The sequence below is a fragment of the Telopea speciosissima genome, chromosome 7, assembly GCF_018873765.1.
Source record: "Telopea speciosissima isolate NSW1024214 ecotype Mountain lineage chromosome 7, Tspe_v1, whole genome shotgun sequence".
Classification (NCBI taxonomy): domain Eukaryota; kingdom Viridiplantae; phylum Streptophyta; class Magnoliopsida; order Proteales; family Proteaceae; genus Telopea; species Telopea speciosissima.
Window position 1 is genome coordinate 3,995,098 of NC_057922.1, and position 18,863 is coordinate 4,013,960.

General features: G+C 37.2%; 1 protein-coding gene and 1 pseudogene across 1 annotated transcript; both read left to right on the forward strand.

The window, feature by feature from the left end:
- The first annotated feature begins 136 nt into the window (after positions 1-136).
- LOC122667352 (protein KINESIN LIGHT CHAIN-RELATED 3-like) lies at positions 137-9,416 on the forward strand. The gene is made up of 3 exons (XM_043863613.1): positions 137-274; positions 4,343-6,003; positions 9,184-9,416. Exons 1-3 carry the CDS (start codon positions 137-139, stop codon positions 9,413-9,415), a joined length of 2,031 nt encoding a protein of 676 aa, XP_043719548.1. The 3' UTR covers position 9,416.
- A 6,344-nt stretch (positions 9,417-15,760) lies between these two features.
- Positions 15,761-17,276, forward strand: LOC122667353 (annotated as a pseudogene).
- Positions 17,277-18,863: the final 1,587 nt, after the last annotated feature.

Genomic DNA, 18,863 nt, shown 5'->3' on the forward strand with positions numbered 1-18,863 from the left:
GTTGCTACACTGTAAGCTATTATCAATATACACTTTTAGAAGGAAAAACATTAAAAGACTCCGGCCAGCACACTTGAGACTGAGCTATCCTATCTGCACTTTATGGGCGGAAGAGAAATGCTTAGCTGCGGCAGCCATGGTTGTTTCTGGCCCTGTCGGCGAAGCAGATTTCAGAGTCTTCGCTTTGTCACCTCTTCCAGACAGACATGAGCACGAAGACACCTTTCTTAATAGTGGCGTTAACCACTGTGATTTGAGTTGTTTCTCCCTTCAAGTAATTGCAGTTGACAGAAAGCAGAGCAAAATATTTTTATGAATTTCCAGTGTCCCTGGCGGATGGTAAGTTCCCTTGCTTTTTGAGCTCTTTTATAGCTGAGATATCTCGGTGCTCAAGCAAGCATTCACAAGATGAGAAAGATTTCTCGGTGCTCAAGCAAGCATTCCCAATTCTTGAAACCATGCTTGGTTTTTGCCAGAATTAATTGAAAACAGAGTAAAATCAACGAGGATCGGTTCTGGTCTTCATGCCAAAGAACCCTCGAATTGGTGAGTTTTTTGTAACCGGTCAGTTCTGATCCGATTCCAATTGGAACCGGCAGGGACCGATTTGATCTCATTTCACTTTTTTTTTCAAAAAAAAAAGAAAAAATTTTGATTCCCACCAATTTTACTCTGTTTCCAATCAATTCTTGTCGTTTTCAACTGATTTCATCAGATTCAGATCGATGACACCAATTTGATACCGATTCCATTTTTTGAAACCTTGTTGTCACCACATTGGTAATCACATGGTTTCACCCAACAGCCGTTTTATTCCCGACTCAAAAGTCGGTTTACTGAACAAACTTCTCTACCATCAAACTGGTACTTGAGTTCCCCCACTGTTTTTTAAAATAAAATATGGGAAAAGGAATGCTAATTGGTCGTTAGGTACGGTGTGTATCTGCATTCAGACACAGCCCAATGTGAAAAGATCGATGCACCCCCTGAAAAAGCGGAAAAGACTAAGGCTGTGCCTCTTGAAAAGGTGGAAAAGATCAAGGGTGTGCTAGTCTTTTTACGCTGAGCTGTGTTTGGGTGCAGGTACATGCCGAGGCACAACACTGGTTTACGTTCACACTTCCATAAAATATATATTATGTCAAAATCTTTATCATATTTAACCAATAGTTTACTTTTGTATGCAAATTAGTACTTAATATGGCGGTTTAAACTATATTCAATATGATTGAAATTGAATAATCCAACTGTAGCCAGAGGTTCCTGATATATATGAGTAAACTATACACATTTCCAAGCAAAACACAATCTCAGATGGATACAAATTTGTCCACAGAAATGTCAGCCAAGTGGCAAGAGGGGAAGGGTGGTTTACATAGGGACCCGCAACTCGGCCACTAATTAAATTATTATTATGCTTAACTAAGCAGTCATGTAGGACTGACAATGGTCTGTTTATGTGGAGCGGTGTATTTAAACAGTACATATCTGTTAGGAAGGTCTATGATTTTATTAGTATTCAAATTTCTTAGACATGTTATACACGCCATCATTTATCAATTTGGAGAGACTATTCAATTCCCCAATGTACAAATATAAAGGTTTCAGACTTCAATTTTGGTAGGTTTGAAATAAAAAACTTAAATCTATTTGCAGAAAATACAGATGTAACATCCGACAATAGAAGTGAGAAATTTTAACATGGCAGGCTATGGCCATGCCGATTGAGTTGGAGATGGAAGAAGACCGTAAGTTTAACTTGAGAATGATCATTCCCACACAAAATTTTGGCGTTGGGAACACTGTAAGTTTAACTTGCAATCGGCTAGTTTTATGTAAATGGGCCTTTAAGACATCAGTAGTGGGCTTGGTCAAGAGGTTAAGAGATAATGTTAGTGCCTTCAAATTTTATTTCTAAAATAGAATTATGTTAGTCAAGGAAAGTTTCATGTCAGGATTGCTTTCCTTTTACTTTGGGAGTTCATTTCTTTCTTATTTTTATTATGGGAGGGGGTTGTCTAAGCAAGCATAATAGAGGAGTGCACCAATGAGATGCGGTGGAATGATTTCATACATAGGAGGCCAGCAATGAGATGCGGCAAAATAGTTTTGTACATAGGAGGCCAACAAGGTCATGTGTTAAGCAGAGAGAGAGAGAAGAGAGAAGAGAGAAGAGAGAGAGAGAGAGAGAGAATTGTTATGATTGAAGCCAAACAGCGAATTGTTGAGACTTCGAGTTCCTAGTAGTATCTTTCAATTGAAGCCAAACAGCGAATTGTTGAGATCTCATAAATCTTGGCAGTATCTGTTGTCTATGATTTGCACTAATTGACCAAACTATTATGTTAGTTTCTTTAAAACTAGTATTCATTCATTATACTCTGTATATTGAAGTAATTCTGGTTTTGGTTGTCTCAGATTACCATACTGTAAAGGTAAACTGAGAGTCCATTAATTTCTAATGTGACCATGATTACTGACTAGTTTTGTTTGATTTAATTGGGTTTTAAATGGCAAATCATTGGGAGAACAATAAATATGTGCCTTGGATTTAATTAGCTTTTCACTTAAATCCTTGAATGATCCAATCCTGTGACTGTGGGGTTCGTACGGATCAGGGGGAATGGTCAGACCGAAGGCCTAGATACCATCGTTAACAAAAAATAATAATAAAATAATAATAATAATAAAAAGATCTTATGGTTAGATGATATTTGATATATAAACTTATAAAGACACATCATGGAAATAATATAAGAAAAACGATACATACTTCAAGATAAAAAATACCTACAAATTAGTTTTAAAATCTCCATAAGTATTTGATAACAAATATACAAATAGACAAAATCACATTCATAATTAGATCAATATGTTTCCATGGAACTAAAGTCTTACTAAAAAAAGGGAAAAAACACTTACAGACACATAATTTAAATAAATTGATTGTTTATCAAAAAAAAAAATTTTAAATAAATTGATAAATAGATAAAGAAAAAGTTACATATATGAATACAAAAATTTGCAATACGTTAGTCTCTCACCTTTGTTTAATTGGGTCAACATTTTCCATGCATGATCAGAACGATCAGAATAATGGTTCGCTAAATTCTTAGTAAAAAGTATTGCAAGTTGTTCCTAGCTAGTCATCATAGGCATGCACTCTTCCTCCAAGGCTCTTCTCACCCTAATTCAGTCTCTCTCTCTCTCTCTCTCTCTCTCATGTTATTGATGTTCGAAATATGGATCACAAAGCAATTAGGATTTGAAATTAAATGTTATGTAATCTATATACTAAATATAGTAACTCATGTGAAGAATATTTATCAAACTACATCATTACTCAGACACTTCAAGACTGGAGTGTGCCCTAATTTTTCATATAAACAAAGGAGTTGAGAGGGAGAGCCTATTAACCACTGGAAAACTTACCTTCGTCAGAGAGTTGCACCATTATTTTCGTCGGAGATTGAAAAGAATTGCAGGAGATTCCTTTAAGTTTGTTGGGTTTGCACAACTCTCTCTCACAATGGTTCAATTTTGGGGATGTTTAGGTTGAAGATGAACAAAATGGTAAAATGATCATTCGATTAGAGACGTTATAGTTTAAGGGTAAATTAATGGTATTTTATATACTACAACGAACACCTGACTAACACCGTCAGCCTTAGGAGGTACAAGTGTAATTTTAAAAAACATAGGGAGGGGTTTTGACGAAATTTATCCTCTCAAATGCGGTGCACTGCCTGCCCAGTGCACCATATTTAAGAATCCAACTGTCTACCCAACACTTAAAGAGGATAAAAAGATATCACTGCCCATATTTTTACGGTTGGATTCTAAAATATGTTGCACCGCACTTAAGAGGATAAAAATCCAGGTCTTGAAAACAAGAGGGGTTTAATTTTCCAAAAAAAAAAAGGGATGTTATTTTTGGATTTTTATCCTCTCGGTTGGATGCTGGATAAAAATCCGTAAGGCTATCCGGGACTCCCATGACGTTATCCTTCATCTCCTTACATGAAAAGACACCTCTACCCCCTTATTTTGAAGAAGAGAGATATAAACACATGGGAGTCACACTCCTGGACAGAAAACTGCGGCTCCAAAAACAATATCTCCCCTTTTTTTGTTTTTTCCCAGGTGAAATCTCCCTTTCTATTTAAAGGATAAAGACTACAGGAACAAATCACCGGCATGAAAGGTTTTCCAAGGGTTTTAGGTTTCTCGATGCTTTATGCTCAGGTCACCATATCCGGCCACTACTAAGGTATGCTCACCTCTCTCTGTCTCTGTCTCTCCCCCCACATTTTTATACTATTGTTTGTGTTCTTATATACAGAACTTCTGTTCTCTGTCTGTTACATTTCGTATTCAAAAAACTGATTCTGCTTATCTTTTCTTCCGTTGTTTCTGGATACTTTCCATTTTTGCATCTGAAAATGCATTGAGCCAAGTGAGACCCTCCCATCTTGCTCACCGTGAAAAGATTCTCATCTTCTCTTCTCTAGAGACCCAAATCTCGATACCCTCTTGGACATATCGCCTCACTTGTCCAATGTCCACCAGACACAGAAAAATCAAACAGACTCTCAAGTCTGCACAGACAGTCGAAGAGATCTTCGAAGCTTTACAAAAAATGGCATCTGCTTTTAATGAGGACTTCTTATTTATGGATTTCGCGAAACTAGCCCTTCAACTGGACCGAGAAGGTGAGGACCATGAGAAAGGTCTGTATGAGAGAGTTCTGGCTTTTGGAAATAGAGCTTTGAAGTTCTTGGAAAGTTGCAATGAAGCTCCTCTACCAGTTGCCATGACTTTATATGTGATGGGTTATGCTAGCAACAGCCTGAAGCGGTTTAATGACAGCTTAGGGTATCTAAACAGAGGTAATAGGATACTGATAAAGTTGGAAGAAGATGGCGTCAATGCTGATACTGTTAGGCGTATTTTTTTTACGCTTCTGATTGAATTGGCTAAAGCGAACACTGCAATGGGGAGAAGCGAGGAGGCTATTGTCAATCTTCGAAGGGCTTTGGAATTTGAAGAGCAAAATTATGGGCCAGAAAGCAGGGAGGTTGGCATGAGGAATCGGGTTATAGCACAAAAATATGTGGCAGTTATGAATTTTAAAGATGCTTTGCCTTTTTGTTTGAAGGCAATAGAGATACATAAGGCTCAACTAGGGAACAATTCAATGGAGGTTGCACATGATAGGCTTACCCTTGGGCTTATCTACAGTGAGTTGGAAGAACATGAGAAGGCAACAGAGCAACATGAACTCTTAAAGAAGGTTCTAAAGAATCAGGGTCTTCATTCTGATCAACTTGGTGCTGCCGGTATGCAGATTGCCTTGGGGAGGTATGATGAGGCACTTTATACTCTAAAAAATATTGTTCAACGCACAGACGAAGAGAATGAAACTCCAGCTACTGTGTTCCTTTTAATGGCAAAAGTCTTGTGCAATCAGGAGAAGTTTGATGATTCAAAGAGGTACCTCGAAATAGCATGTGGAATTCTAGACAAGAAAGTTATTGCTTCCTCTATATTAGTTGAAGATATTGTTTTCTACATATTAGTTGTTGTAGCTTACATGGAGATTTCAATGCTTTATGAGACAATGAATGGGTTTGAAACTGCAATTGCACCATTAGAAAGATGTCTGGCCATACTTGGGAAGCTTCCAGAACAACAACACTCAAAAGGGAGTGTTTCTGCAAGAATAGGTCGGTTACTTCTGTTGACAGGGAAGGCGACGCAGGCGATACCATATTTGAAAAGTGCATCAGAAATTTTGCAGAAGTGCTTTGGGCCAAAGTACATTGAAGTGGGGTATAACTACAACAATTTGGGTGCAGCATACTTGGAGTTAGGCAAGCCTCCATCTGCTGCAAAGATGTTTTCTGTTGCCAAGGACATCATGGATGCATCACTTGGCCCTCATCATGCTGATTCGATTGAAGCATATCAGAACCTTTCAAAAGCTTATGGTGCAATGGGGAGGTATGAATGCTTTCCCAGTTTATGACTTTACTGTCATTATATAGGCTATTGTAACATTAATCAACTGCTCTTAGTTTATGCTAAGTGCATTTTCGATTCTGAATTATTATCTACTTGACTTGGTTATTTTATTCTGATGCCATATGGTGGCTCTTTGTTGGACTTGATGGTTGATATTAAATACTTTTTAAAAAAAGTTTGGCAAATTTTGTCTATGCTTCTCTCATTGTTTCTTTCCTTGTTTTTTTTTTTTTTTCTGATGAAATAAAGAAAATTGCATTAAGAGCAAATCAAAGTACAGCAGTCCGAAAAGGATCCACAAAACCTATTAACAGACTTAGATAGTCTGTTTCTTTCCTTGTTTGATGTGCTCAGAGATGTTATCAACTTTTGGTTACAAATTTGTGGAGTAAACATCTAATTAAATACCTTTATAAATAAGAAGACAACCCAAATATGGGTAAAAGGGAAGATTAGAGCTGGAAGTGAATTATTTTAGTGAAAGCTTCTGTTTTTGGATGTACGATTATGCTTTACTAAGTTTTAGTGGCCTGATTATAATGTATGACATATTATATTATATATTTATAAAAACATATTCTATAGGAAGTTCAACCGAATTAAACACACAAGAGAAGTTATTCTTCCTACTATAGTAACAAGTGATCTCTTTGATACCTTTCTTGTGGAGGAGCCAAGGTGCATTTTGTTGCGGAGTGATGATTCACTTGACTAACTTCCGAAGAATAGACCTAAATATGGGAGATAAACAATTGAAAATGTCAGGGCTTTGATCCAGTGAAATCCAATTATTTTGAGTGATTAAAAGTTTTTACCAGTTCGGTTATGGCTCAGCTGATTGGGTATTGCTTGGATGATTATTGACATGAGCAAGCTTGCAATTTAAACTAGTCAGATGTAAAGTTTGCTGTGTTTGCAGAAGGTATGTTATATTTATGCCTTGATGCTCATGTCAAGGTAAGGCACCTTAAAAGTGCAATGGAACAGATTAGAAAATTATGCATGCACTTGGGCAGTGATGACCTATGATTAATGCATAAGGCATCTATGAGATTATGTTTAATGCATGTTTTGATTTCCTTCTACCCTCTGGTTTTAGGTTTGTGCTTTATTTGGTGATGCATGCAATCCGAAAATACACCTGTAACATGTAAAATTATTTTGAAAAAGGAAAGTTATTTCCTTTTTCTCCCCTTCCTTTTAGTTGTAGTTCTCTTCTGTTATCAAACCTTGGGTGAATAAGACTTGACTGGTGTACCATCCCCCACCCCTTGGGTGGTTAGGTTTGATTTGATTGTGAGGGTGATGCAGCCTCAATCATGAGTGGTTGAGTCCTTTCGTTGGTGAACCACCTGGCTGAACTTATAGCTATAGTATTTGGGTTCTTTTCTTATTAACTAATCATTGTTTGGTCTTTTATGCTGTTAGTTCTGTTTCCAGCTGTTCCTTGTGGTTGGTAGTGGTGTATTTTATCTTGATGTAATTTTGTTTCGCTTTTGATAAAATCATTATTATCAAAAAAATATAAAATGGAAATATATAAATACAAGGGTTTGAGTTCTAACCATTGGCAGTTGGTTTACCTATTGCATCACAGCCATAAGGTCACATGCTGGATTCCATTTTCTCACAAAATATAGTAATAATGGAGGTGGAAAAAAAAATAAATGAGCCTCCCTTCCCCGTTTGATAAACAACACAGAAAAGAGGTTTTTGCACACTTCAAAAAGCTGGACAGAACATAGATGCCATAATTTTTTGGCCATTTTACAGAATTTGATTTTGCTTATGGGGTTGAATGTCTCTTGTCAAACCCTGTGATAGAGTCTCCTTTTGGGAGAATGGGACTTTGGGTATAGCAATGACTCTTCCCGATCAATTCCAGTTGTTTTTTTAAGAAATTGCACATGTTCATCTGTATTTGGGCTCCTTTTTCTTTGGTCTTGCTGCAATCAAAGTTTTGGTTTGGTTCAAGTTTGTATTGAAGTAGTACAGTAATGCAAAAGAATCTTTCCTGATTCTTAATTCATATTCTGATTTTAAACCTAATCTGCCTCTTGGATTCGAGAATGAAAGCCTAATTATGGCTAGGGTTCTCTTATGCCATCAAATTATCATCCCAGAACGTGAAAACATCAGCCACAGATGGAATATTAACCAGGATTGAAAAAAGTAAATCAGGAAAGCAACAATCTGTCAAGCAAACAGAAGGTCCATATAGATTACTTGATCAACATTGGCATGAATTTGCAAGACCTATAACTTTGTAAGAATAAAGAAAAGACAGAAAAAAAAATTGATCTTTTATGATTTCTGTACAGAAATATATTCAACAAGTTTTTTGTTGTTTTTTTTTTTTTTTTGGGTGAAGAAACAAACAAGTTTTTTGTTTCGTACATCCTACTTTGAGTTAGTTTTCGGTAGAACATATTAAAGAAGCATTTGAGGGGGAGACTTGAACAATCATGATTGTAGGGCAGTTTTGTTTGGCTTCCTTTGTTTTGTCATGGTGCCTAGACCGGTAATTAAGGAGGCTCTGGCTTTGAAATCTGAACCTCTAAAAGCTGCAAACCAAGAGTGAGAATAAGCAGAACAAGTAAATTAAAAAAAAAAAGGGGGGAGGGGGTCCAGTGATAATGTTTTGAATCTATGGGAATGTGGAGATGGACAGGATGAGATAAGAAGAATGACAATGATAAATGCTAGAGGATTTTGCTCAACAGAACAACACTTAAAACTTGGAAACCAAAAAGAAAAAATAGAAATAAGCCAGAATCATTCAAAGAATCACAAATGACTAAGAATCAATCCCCATAAAAAGAATTATGTGTAAATGATGTGGAATGGATACATCGGGTGCTCTGTATGTTCACGAGAACACCGCAAGATGGTTTTTCTTTATCAATGTGCGTATCTATTTATTTTTAGTTTTTTCCTTCTTAATTGGTAAATGCTGTCAGTTATAAAATTTTCTGTTACTTCAATGGAGCAGTGGTCTTTCTTGATACATCCATAATCATACATAAATGTGCATCTTAGTGTGCACGTCTGTCAACTTCATCTTGTTGACGTGAAATGTACCATTCAACAAGACTTCACTCCACCATTTATTTTATTGCTGGAGTTTATTACTGGATCAATTTCTTGTGGTTTCTGCAGCTATACACTTGCAATGGAGTTCCAGCAGCGAGTGATTGATGAATTGGAGAGTCTTGGACCAAGTGCAGGAGATGAATTCAAAGAAGCACATCGACTTCTTGAACAGCTTAAGAAGAAGGCTCGTGGTTCATCATCAGACGAGGTTCCTACAAAGGCTTTGCTTCTGCCTCGAATTAGTGAAGTTTCCAGTATGCGGAACTCTAAACCTAATGCTCAAGTTAGTGAGAAGTGATCAAATAGACATGGGTTTTGGTTAGACATGGTCTTCTAGAGGTATAAGTGATCAAACACACTGGAGCAGTGAGGCTTTGTTTCTAGATTGCTGATATATTGTGTTACTTGATACTTAATAGTTTTTGGGATGAAGGGAACTTCTGACTTAATTTTTCTTGGAAGTTTTAGGAGACTTGAACTTTTAGGAGGCTTTGTTTGTTGATTACTGATATATTGTGTTACTTGATACCTATAGTTTTTGGTATGGATGGAACTTCTGGTTTACTTTTTCTTGGAAGTTTTAGGAGGCTGTCAATTGTCTCATGTCAAACATATCTAGCTAAGTTGTAGCTACACAATTTGGTGAACCTGCTGATTCTGTCTTATCACATCTACCAAGAAATAGTGGTCTGATACGAGTTTCAAAACTTGAGATCAGATTGGTCGGATCCACTGATTTGGATCGGAATTGGCATTGGAATCATGGATTCCGTTCTTTAAAAGCTTCTGCCCGATGAGACCATCACTGAAACATTCAGATTTCAGAAAGAAGGGTAAAGCTTCAAATTATTGTGGCTAGTGAAACCTTTAACATAATAATGTCATCAATCCATGTTCTCACCTCATGAAGCAGGTTCCAGGTCAGCCTTATGTTGGAAGAGAACTGGTCCATCAGTGACTAGGGTCTTTGGTCAGTATTAACCATTTTATATCATATTTTCCATAAGCTTCTTTGCACCATTCTTTCAGATCAGTAGTAGGGCTTTGAAACGACTCTGGTATTGAAGGTGTGCTACCCCCCCCCCCTCCCCCAAAACACAAGTTCATGCAGCAGAACATACTGTTCATCCACTTATATTCGCTATAACAGAAGTGACCTCAATAAGCTGGTCATTTTCTTTGGTATGCAATCTGTCAGTTTCTCAGAATGCCCACCATATATTCTCTCACCCTAAAATCCATCTTGGTCCAAATTCTGTCCCACCCTCACTTTAGCTCTTTTCTTGGGAAACTTCAACATTTTTCTCCTCAGGGAGTCTTTCCAAAAACTACTACATTTGGCTCTTCGATCTCAAAATTCCAAGCTCAGCTGTATCCTCTATCTACGTACTGCTTAAGAAAGAGGAGGTGAACTCATTGCAAGATGAGATCATAAGTACAAACATGCAAATTTTATCCAACAGAACGAAGTGAACTGAATAAAGCTTGGAAGCCCTTGACCAGATCAATGTAGATCAGAATGCACCGAGTCTTTGGAGGCTTTTTATAAAAGGGTAAATGACACCTAAGGTACCTGATGTTTCACATGTTATGTTTGCGTTATCGAAACCAAGATAACATTAAGCAGATTAAGCAAATATTTTAAATTTTTTTTTTCAATTGTACCCATGTATATCTGTCCCATTCGTTCCCCTAAACCAGTAAATCTACGACAAACATATTTTAGACTTTTAGAATTAAGCTGCGTTTGGTATGTATTTTAGATCCATTTTGCATTCTCTGAATATAAACTATTTGTTTTTATAGTCCAAGAATACGAAATTGGCTTAGAATACATACCAAACACAGCCTTAAAAAGAAGATTGTTAAGGATATTTGCCTTTGCTTTTGAAGAGAATGTAGTTTGAAGATTGAAACTTAGTTCTATGTATCTGTATTTTAGTCGGAAAATTAAAGTGAAAATTTCTAATTTTTCTCATCAAGCTTGGCAATTTGAGAAAAATGATCTCGGATTCAGAGAGTAAAGTTGCAATTTTCTGGGAGAGAGCATCACAACATCATTGTGTACTACTTACCTGCTTCATCGTAGTTAACCTTACGATATGGTGATGAATCTACTTCCACCATCCACCTTATCTCCTGATGCTTCATTGGCGTTTTGCAAGTGTCTTCTTATTCCTCTTTGTGGGGAAAAAAAATACCCAAGCTCCTCAATCGTCTTCCTTTCCTTTGTCCTTCCTCTCTCATCTTCCATTTTTTTCGCCGCGACCTCGACCTTCTTAAGTTCCAAGGAGGCAATGTGGACTATTATAGAGTAGAGTAGAGTAGAGTAGTATTTCTGCATCTGAAGGATCGGGATCCAAATCAACCGTATCTTACTGTGAATCGCAGCAAACACCGATTTCGTACTCTGCTCCTTGGCCATCGAATCCATCCAGCTGAGTCAAGTGGTTGCAGAGTGCTTCGATGATGGTGATAGCGTTGGCCGCAGCGAATTCTCCCCTAAACCACGCAATACTGGTGTCCCTCCCTTGCTAACGTCTCCGAAGGTATCTGTGGTGCTTGGAGGTGGAGGGGCAGAAGTCAAGGGCGGGACAGGGGTAAGTGAGTAGCAGGAAGGGGCGCCGAACAGCGGAACAGGAAAGTGGTTGGGGGCGAGGAAGAAGAACAATAAGGAAGGATATATACCTACCTTGAATAAGGTAGTAGGTTTCCTGATTTACGTGGGGGGAGAAGAGGGGGGATTTTGTCATTTTGATACGTAAGGTTAAAATTGAAAATTAACGTTGGATACCTTATTTAGCCGCAATCTCTCCTCAAGGGTCGTTTATCCTTTAAAAAATAAAAGGGTTTTTTCACATGCCCCCCTCAAATTGCCCAAACCTCGTACAAATGCATCCTTGTAACTTTACTAATTTCAAATGCATCATTGTTTTCCACATTTTGTAATAATCTAGTACTGTTCGTTAGTCTGGAACATTAGATGTTAGTTTCAAAAAATCTAATGATAAAAATCCACCAAAATTAATGAGTAAATGACCAAGTCCCCTCATCTTCCCCAAATCGTTTTGGATTTGAAACTGAGAATTGTTTCTCCATTGACGCTGCCACTGTCCCTACTCCAAGATCAAGAAACTCAAGAAGAGAACTTTCTCTCACTCTGTTCTAAAAACTAGAGATCAAAAGCTGCGAGGAAATAAAGGGAGAGACAGAGACAGAGAGAGAATGGGAGAGTGTCGACCTCAGGGTTTCTTGCTTGGATTGCCCTTTGCCCTCATTGCATTGGTTTTATACCTTGTGGGCATTGTCGTTTGGATTATTGGGTCAGTGTTTTCTTTCTTTCATTCATTCTTCTCTCTTATTCTGTTCTTCTTTCATCTATTGATTCTTGAAATTTTTTTTTTTTTCTTGTTTAGTTTCTTTCTGGTTTATGTTATAATAAATCTCTCCTTTCGATTGTGTTTCCTTAAGAATTTCAAATCTACAAGATTTCATTTTCCATGAAAATCTTTTTCTTTTCTTTTACGAATTTATAAATTTCGGAGTTGTGTGTCATGGCTTTCTGATTGAATTTTTTTTTTCCTTTCTCCCCCAAATTTATAAATTGCAGGTTCGTGTTGGGTTGCTTATATGCCCATGTTGTATATGTTATGCGGGCATTGCGAATTTGGCAACGGATCCTCAATGTTCAAGAATAGGGTTTTATTACAAAAATCATTGATTTTCAAAAAAAAAAAGAGATACCAGAGGCCATGGCCATGCCGATTGAGTTGGAGATGGAAGAAGAACGTAAGTTTAACTTGAGAATGATCATTTCCAGAGAATATTTTGGCATTGGGGGACATTGTAGGTTTAACTTGCAATCGGCTAGTTTTATTTAAGTCGAGTTTTTATTTCTAAATGGGCCTTTAGTTAAGCCCATGGGACATCAGTAGTGGGCTTGGTGAGTTGGAGATGGAAGAAGAACGTAAGTTTAACTTGAGAATGATCATTTCCAGAGAATATTTTGGCATTGGGGGACATTGTAGGTTTAACTTGCAATCGGCTAGTTTTATTTAAGTCGAGTTTTTATTTCTAAATGGGCCTTTAGTTAAGCCCATGAGAAATCAGTAGTGGGCTTGGTCAAGAGGTTAAGAGTGATAATGTTAGTGCCTTCGAACTTTTTAAAAAAAATAGAATTATGTTAGTCAAGGAAAGTTGCATGGCAGGAATGCTTTCCTTTTACTTTGGGAGTTCATTTCTGTCTTAATTTTATTGTGGGAGAGGGTTCTCTAAGCAAGCAGAATAGAGGAGTGCACCAATGAGATGCGGTGCGCCAGAAAGGTTTTGTACATAGGAGACTTACAAGGTCATTTCATGTGAAAAGCAGAGAGAGAGAGAGTTTGGACTCTTCTTAGACTCTGATATCCTTATATCTGCTCGCTCTAAACACACATTTACACTTCATGTTAACATAATTCGAACCTGAGATCTGCAAAAAGATTAACCATGAGTTGACATATTGAATATCTGATATAAAGAGAAGGAAAACAAACAAAGATATGAATAACAAAAATATTTTGAATCAGAGACGCTAAATTAAACTCTACCCTTCATTCACAAATAAATAATTAGTTATTTTCAAGAAGCTATGAGATTCTATTTGGCAAGAAAATTGAAAGTATAATTTTAATAACTTTTTTAAGAATACCCATGCACTGGGAGCTGAAATGTTTTGTTTGACTCTTGAGCTGTTTGAGACTTTGAGTACCTAGTAGTATCTTTCAATTGAAGCCAAACAGAGAATTGTTGAGATCTCATAGATCTTGGCAGTAAGCTTTAACAGATGCAGTATCTGGTGTCTATGATTTGCACTAATTGACCAAACTGTTATGTTGGTTTCTTTGAAACTAGTATTCATTATATTGTCTATATTGAAGTAATTCTGCCAGATTACCATACTGTAAAGGTAAATTGAGCGTCCATTAATTTCTAAAGTGACCATGATTACTGACTAGTTTTGTTTGATTTAATTGGGTTTTAAATGGCAAATCATTGGGAGAACAATAGAAATGTGCCAATTGAACAACATTAATTTAGTGGATTAACTAGTCTAAAATCCAATTCTACCAAAAAAAAAACAAAAACACTAGTCTAAAATTCACCTATAGCCATCATAACAATGGTTATGAGTCTATGAATGAACTGACTCATTTCAAAGGAAACCTCTTTACTAGTGCTTTATTTTCACTTGATCCCATATCATGCTGGAAAATTATTCTCTCCAATTCCCTATAGCTCGGCAGTGCTAGCGTGGATGTCCGACACGTGGCAACTCGGGCATCCAACGGTCCAAGTTCATTGACTATGTTGAGCTTAGACTGTTGGATGTCCGAGCTACCACGTGTCAGACATCCACACTAGCACTATTGCACTACTGAGCTATAGGGAATTGGAGAGGATAATAATCCATATCATGCATACTTCAAATGAATACTATGCTTTTTATCATAGACAGCTTACCCACCTCTATTTTCTCAACTTCCAAAGGTATGAATATGATGCGTGCACCGATGGGAGAGGGATTCAGCTCTGCTACTGCTAAGTTGCCCGGCAGGACCGTGTTGCACGGGCACGGTGCTGCGTGCAATGACTGCCTTACCCCCATTCGGACAAGGCATTTGGGTAGGGGTAAGACGGACATTGCGCACAACATCGTGTCTGGGCAGCACAGTCCTACCAGGCAGCTCGGCAGTAGAGTATCAAAATTGATGGGAGAGTTATAAGAAAGAGAGATGATATGGAGAATAGAGAGAAAATAGGGAGTGATTGACCGGCTAAATTAGGAGGAAGCCAACCTCAATTCTCAAGAGAGAAAATACGGAGATAAAATGAGAGATTTTAGGGGCTGATTAGGAGGTAGCCGAGCCTCATTACTCTTTAAGAGAATGATTTGGATTCCAATCTAAATCTCTTTTCTATTACTTCCTAATAAGTAGTTACATTTTCAAGTAGTTATCTCACTACTAAAATAACTATCCTTCCTACTTCCCACGTTTGATTTATGATAACTTTCATTAACTTTGCATTACATTAACCACTATTAAGTATTAATTACATATTCTCTCCACCACATATGAAAAGACACCTCTACCCTCTTCTTTTTTTTTTGTGGTAAAGTCTACCCCTTGTTTTGAGGAGGAAAGATATAAACATATGGGAGTGCTGGCTTGGGCCACACTCCCAGCCAAACTGCCCAAAATAAAATATCTCCCTTTCTATTTAAAGGGTAAAGACTACAGTCAAAAATCACCGGCATGAAAAGTTTTCCAAGGGTTTTAGGTTTCTCAATGGTTTATGCTCCAGTCACCATATCCGGCCACTAAGGTATGCTCACCTCTCTCTCTCTCTTCCCCCACATTTTTATACTATTGTTTGTGTTCTTATATACAGAAATTCTGTTCTTCGTCTGTTACATTTTCTATTAAAAAAACTGATGCTGCTTATCTTTTCTTTCGTTATTTCTGGATACTCTCCATTTTTGCATCTGAAATTGCATTGAGCCAAGTGAGACCCTCCATCTTGCTATTCACCGTGAGAAGATTCTCATCTTCTCTTTCTCTAGAGACCAAATCTCGATATCCTTGTGGACATATCGCCGAACATGTATTCTCATCTTCACTTCTCTAGAGACCGAAATCCCGATACTCATGAAGACATATCGCCGAACATGTCCACAAGACACAGAATAATCAAACAGAAATCCAAAATGAAAGAAGCTTTGGAGTCTGCACAGACAGTCGAAGAGATCTTGGAAGCTTTACAAAAAATGGCATCTGCTTTTGATGAGGACTTCTTATATCTGGATTTCTTGAAAGTAGCCCTTAAACTGGACCAAGAAGGTGAGGACCATGAGAAAGGTCTGTATGAGAGAGTTCTGGCTTTTGGAAATAGAGCTTTGAAGTTCTTGGAAAGTTTCAATAAAGCTCCTCTACCAGTTGCCATGACTTTATATGTGATGGGTGCTGCTAGCAACAGCCTGAAGAGGTTTAATGACAGCATATGGTATCTAAATAAAGGTAATAGGATACTGATAAAGTTGGAAGAAGATGGCGTCAATGCTGATACTGTCGGGCGTGTTTTTTATACGCTTCTGCATGAATTGGCTAAAACGAACATTGCAATTGGGAGAAGAGAGGAAGCTACTGTCAATCTTCGAAGGGCTTTGGAATTTGAAGAGAAAGTTCTGGGGCCAGAAAACAAGCAGGTTGGCATGTCGAATCTGAATTTAGCAGAACAATATGTGGCAGTTATGAATTTTAAAGATGCATTGCCTTTTTGTTTGAAGGCAATAGAGATACATAAGGCTCAACTAGGGAACAATCCAATGGAGGTTGCACATTATAGGCTTACCCTTGGGTTTATCTACAGTAGGTTTATCTACAGTAGGTTGGAAGAACATGAGAAGGGAACAGAGCAATATGAAATCTTAAAGAAGGTTCTAAAGAATCAGGGTCTTCATTCTGATCAACTTAGTGGTGAAATTGGTGCTGCCGGTATGAAGATTGCCTTGGGGAGGTATGATGAGGCACTTAATACTCTAAAAAATATTGTTCAACGGACAGATAAAGAGAATGAAACTCCAGCTACTGTGTTCCTTTTAATGGCAAAAGTCTTGTGTAATCAGGAGAAGTTTGCTGATTCAAAGAGGTACCTCGAAATGGCATGTGGAATTCTTGACAAGAAAGTTATTGCTTCCTTTATGTTAGTTGAAAATATTGTTTTCTATATATTAGTTGTTGTAGCTTACATGGAGATTTCAATGCTTTATGAGACAATGAATGAATTTGAAACTGCAATTGCACCATTACAAAGATGTTTGGCCATACTTGAGAAGCTTCCAGAACAACAACACTCAAAATGGAGTGTTTCAGCAAGAATAGGGTCGGTTACTTCTGTTGACAGAGAAGGCGACGCAGGCCATACCATACTTGAAAAGTGCATCAAAAAATTTGCAGAAGTGCTTTGGGCCAAAGTGCATTGAAGTGGGGTACAACTACAACAATTTGGGTGCAGCATATTTGGAGTTGGACAGGGCTCAGTCTGCTGCACAGATGTTTTCTGTTGCCAAGGACATCATGAATACTCTCCCAGTTTGTGACTTTACTGTCATTATATAACTTATTTTTACTATCATATAGGATATTGAAACATTAATCAACTGCTATTAGTTTATGCTAAGTACATGTTCGATTCTGAATTATTATCTACTTGACTTGGTTATTTTATTCTGATGTCATATGGTGGCTCTTTGTTGGACTTGATGGTTGATATTAAATACTTTTTAATAAAGTTTGGCAATTTTTGTCTATGCTTCTCTCATTGTTTCTTTCCTTGTTTGATGTGCTCAGAGATGTTATCAACTTTTGGCTACAAGTTTGTGGAGTAAACATATAATTAAATACCTTTGAATAAGAAGACAATCAAAAAATGGGTAAAAGGGAAGATTAGAGCTGGAAGTGAATTATTTTAGTGTAAGCTTCTGTTTTTGGATGGATGGTTATGCTCTACTAAGTTTTAGAGGCTTGATTATTATATATGATCTATTATATTATATATTGATAAAAACAAATTCTATAGGAAGTTCAACCGAATTAAATACACACAAGAGAAGTTATTCTTCCTACTATAGTAACACATGTTCTCTTTGATACCTTGCTTGTGGAGGAGCCAACAAGCATTTTGTTGGGGACTGATGACCAAGTAACTTCTGAAGAATAGACCAAAATATGGGAATTAAACAAGTGAAATTTCAGGGCTATGATCCAGTGAAAACCAATTATTTTGAGTGATTAAAAGTTTTACCAGTTCGGTTATGGCTTGGCTGATTATTATATGAGCAAGTTTGCAATTTACACTAGTCAGCTGTAAATTTTGCTGTGTTTGCAGAAGGTATGTTATATTTATGCCTTGATGCTCACTTCAAGGTAAGGCACCTTAAAAGTGCCATGGAACAGATTAGAAAATTATGCATGCACTTGTGCAGTGATGACCTATGATTCATTCATAAGGCATCTATGACATTATGTTTAATGCATGTTTTGCTTTCCTTCTACCCTCTGGTTTTAGGTTTGTGCTTTATGTGGTGATGCTTGCCGGAAAATACCTGTAACAAGGAAAATTATTTTGAAAAAGGAAATAACTCTCCCCTTCCTTTTAATAGTAGTTCAAATCTGTTATTTGGGTGAATAAGACTTGACTTGTAAATAAAATTATAATAAAAGAAATTTGAGCTAGGCCTCTTACTTTCCCTTGGGTGGTTAGATTTGATTGTGAGGGTGATGCAGCCTCAATCAGAAGTGGTCAAGTCCTTTCGTTGGTGAACCGCCTGGCTGATGAGCTTCCCAAACCTGGGATGAACATATAGCTATAGTATTTGGGTTCTTTTCCTATTAACTAATCGTTTTTTGGTCTTTTTTGCTGTTGGTTCTGTTTCCAGCTGTTCCTTGTGGTTAGTAGTGGTGTATTTTATCTTTATGTAATTTTGTTTCGCTTTTGATAAAATCATTATTTATGAAAAAAATATAAAAGGGAAATATGTAAATACAAGGGTTTGAGTTCTAACCATTGGCAGGTGGTTTACCTATTGCATCATAGCCATAAGGTCACATGCTGGATTCCTTTTTCTCACAAAATATAGTAATAATGGAGAGATAAGGTGGGGAAAAAAATAAATAAATGAGCCTCCCTTTCCTGTTTGATGAACA

Excerpts from the sequence above, each read along its gene's own strand:
- LOC122667352 (XM_043863613.1), top strand. The coding sequence starts at position 137 with ATGGTTGTTTCTGGCCCTGTCGGCGAAGCAGATTTCAGAGTCTTCGCT. Across the intron at positions 275-4,342 it reads TGAGTTGTTTCTCCCTTCAA|AACTTCTGTTCTCTGTCTGT; the intron begins GTAATTGCAGTT and ends TCTTATATACAG. Across the intron at positions 6,004-9,183 it reads GCTTATGGTGCAATGGGGAG|CTATACACTTGCAATGGAGT; the intron begins GTATGAATGCTT and ends TGGTTTCTGCAG.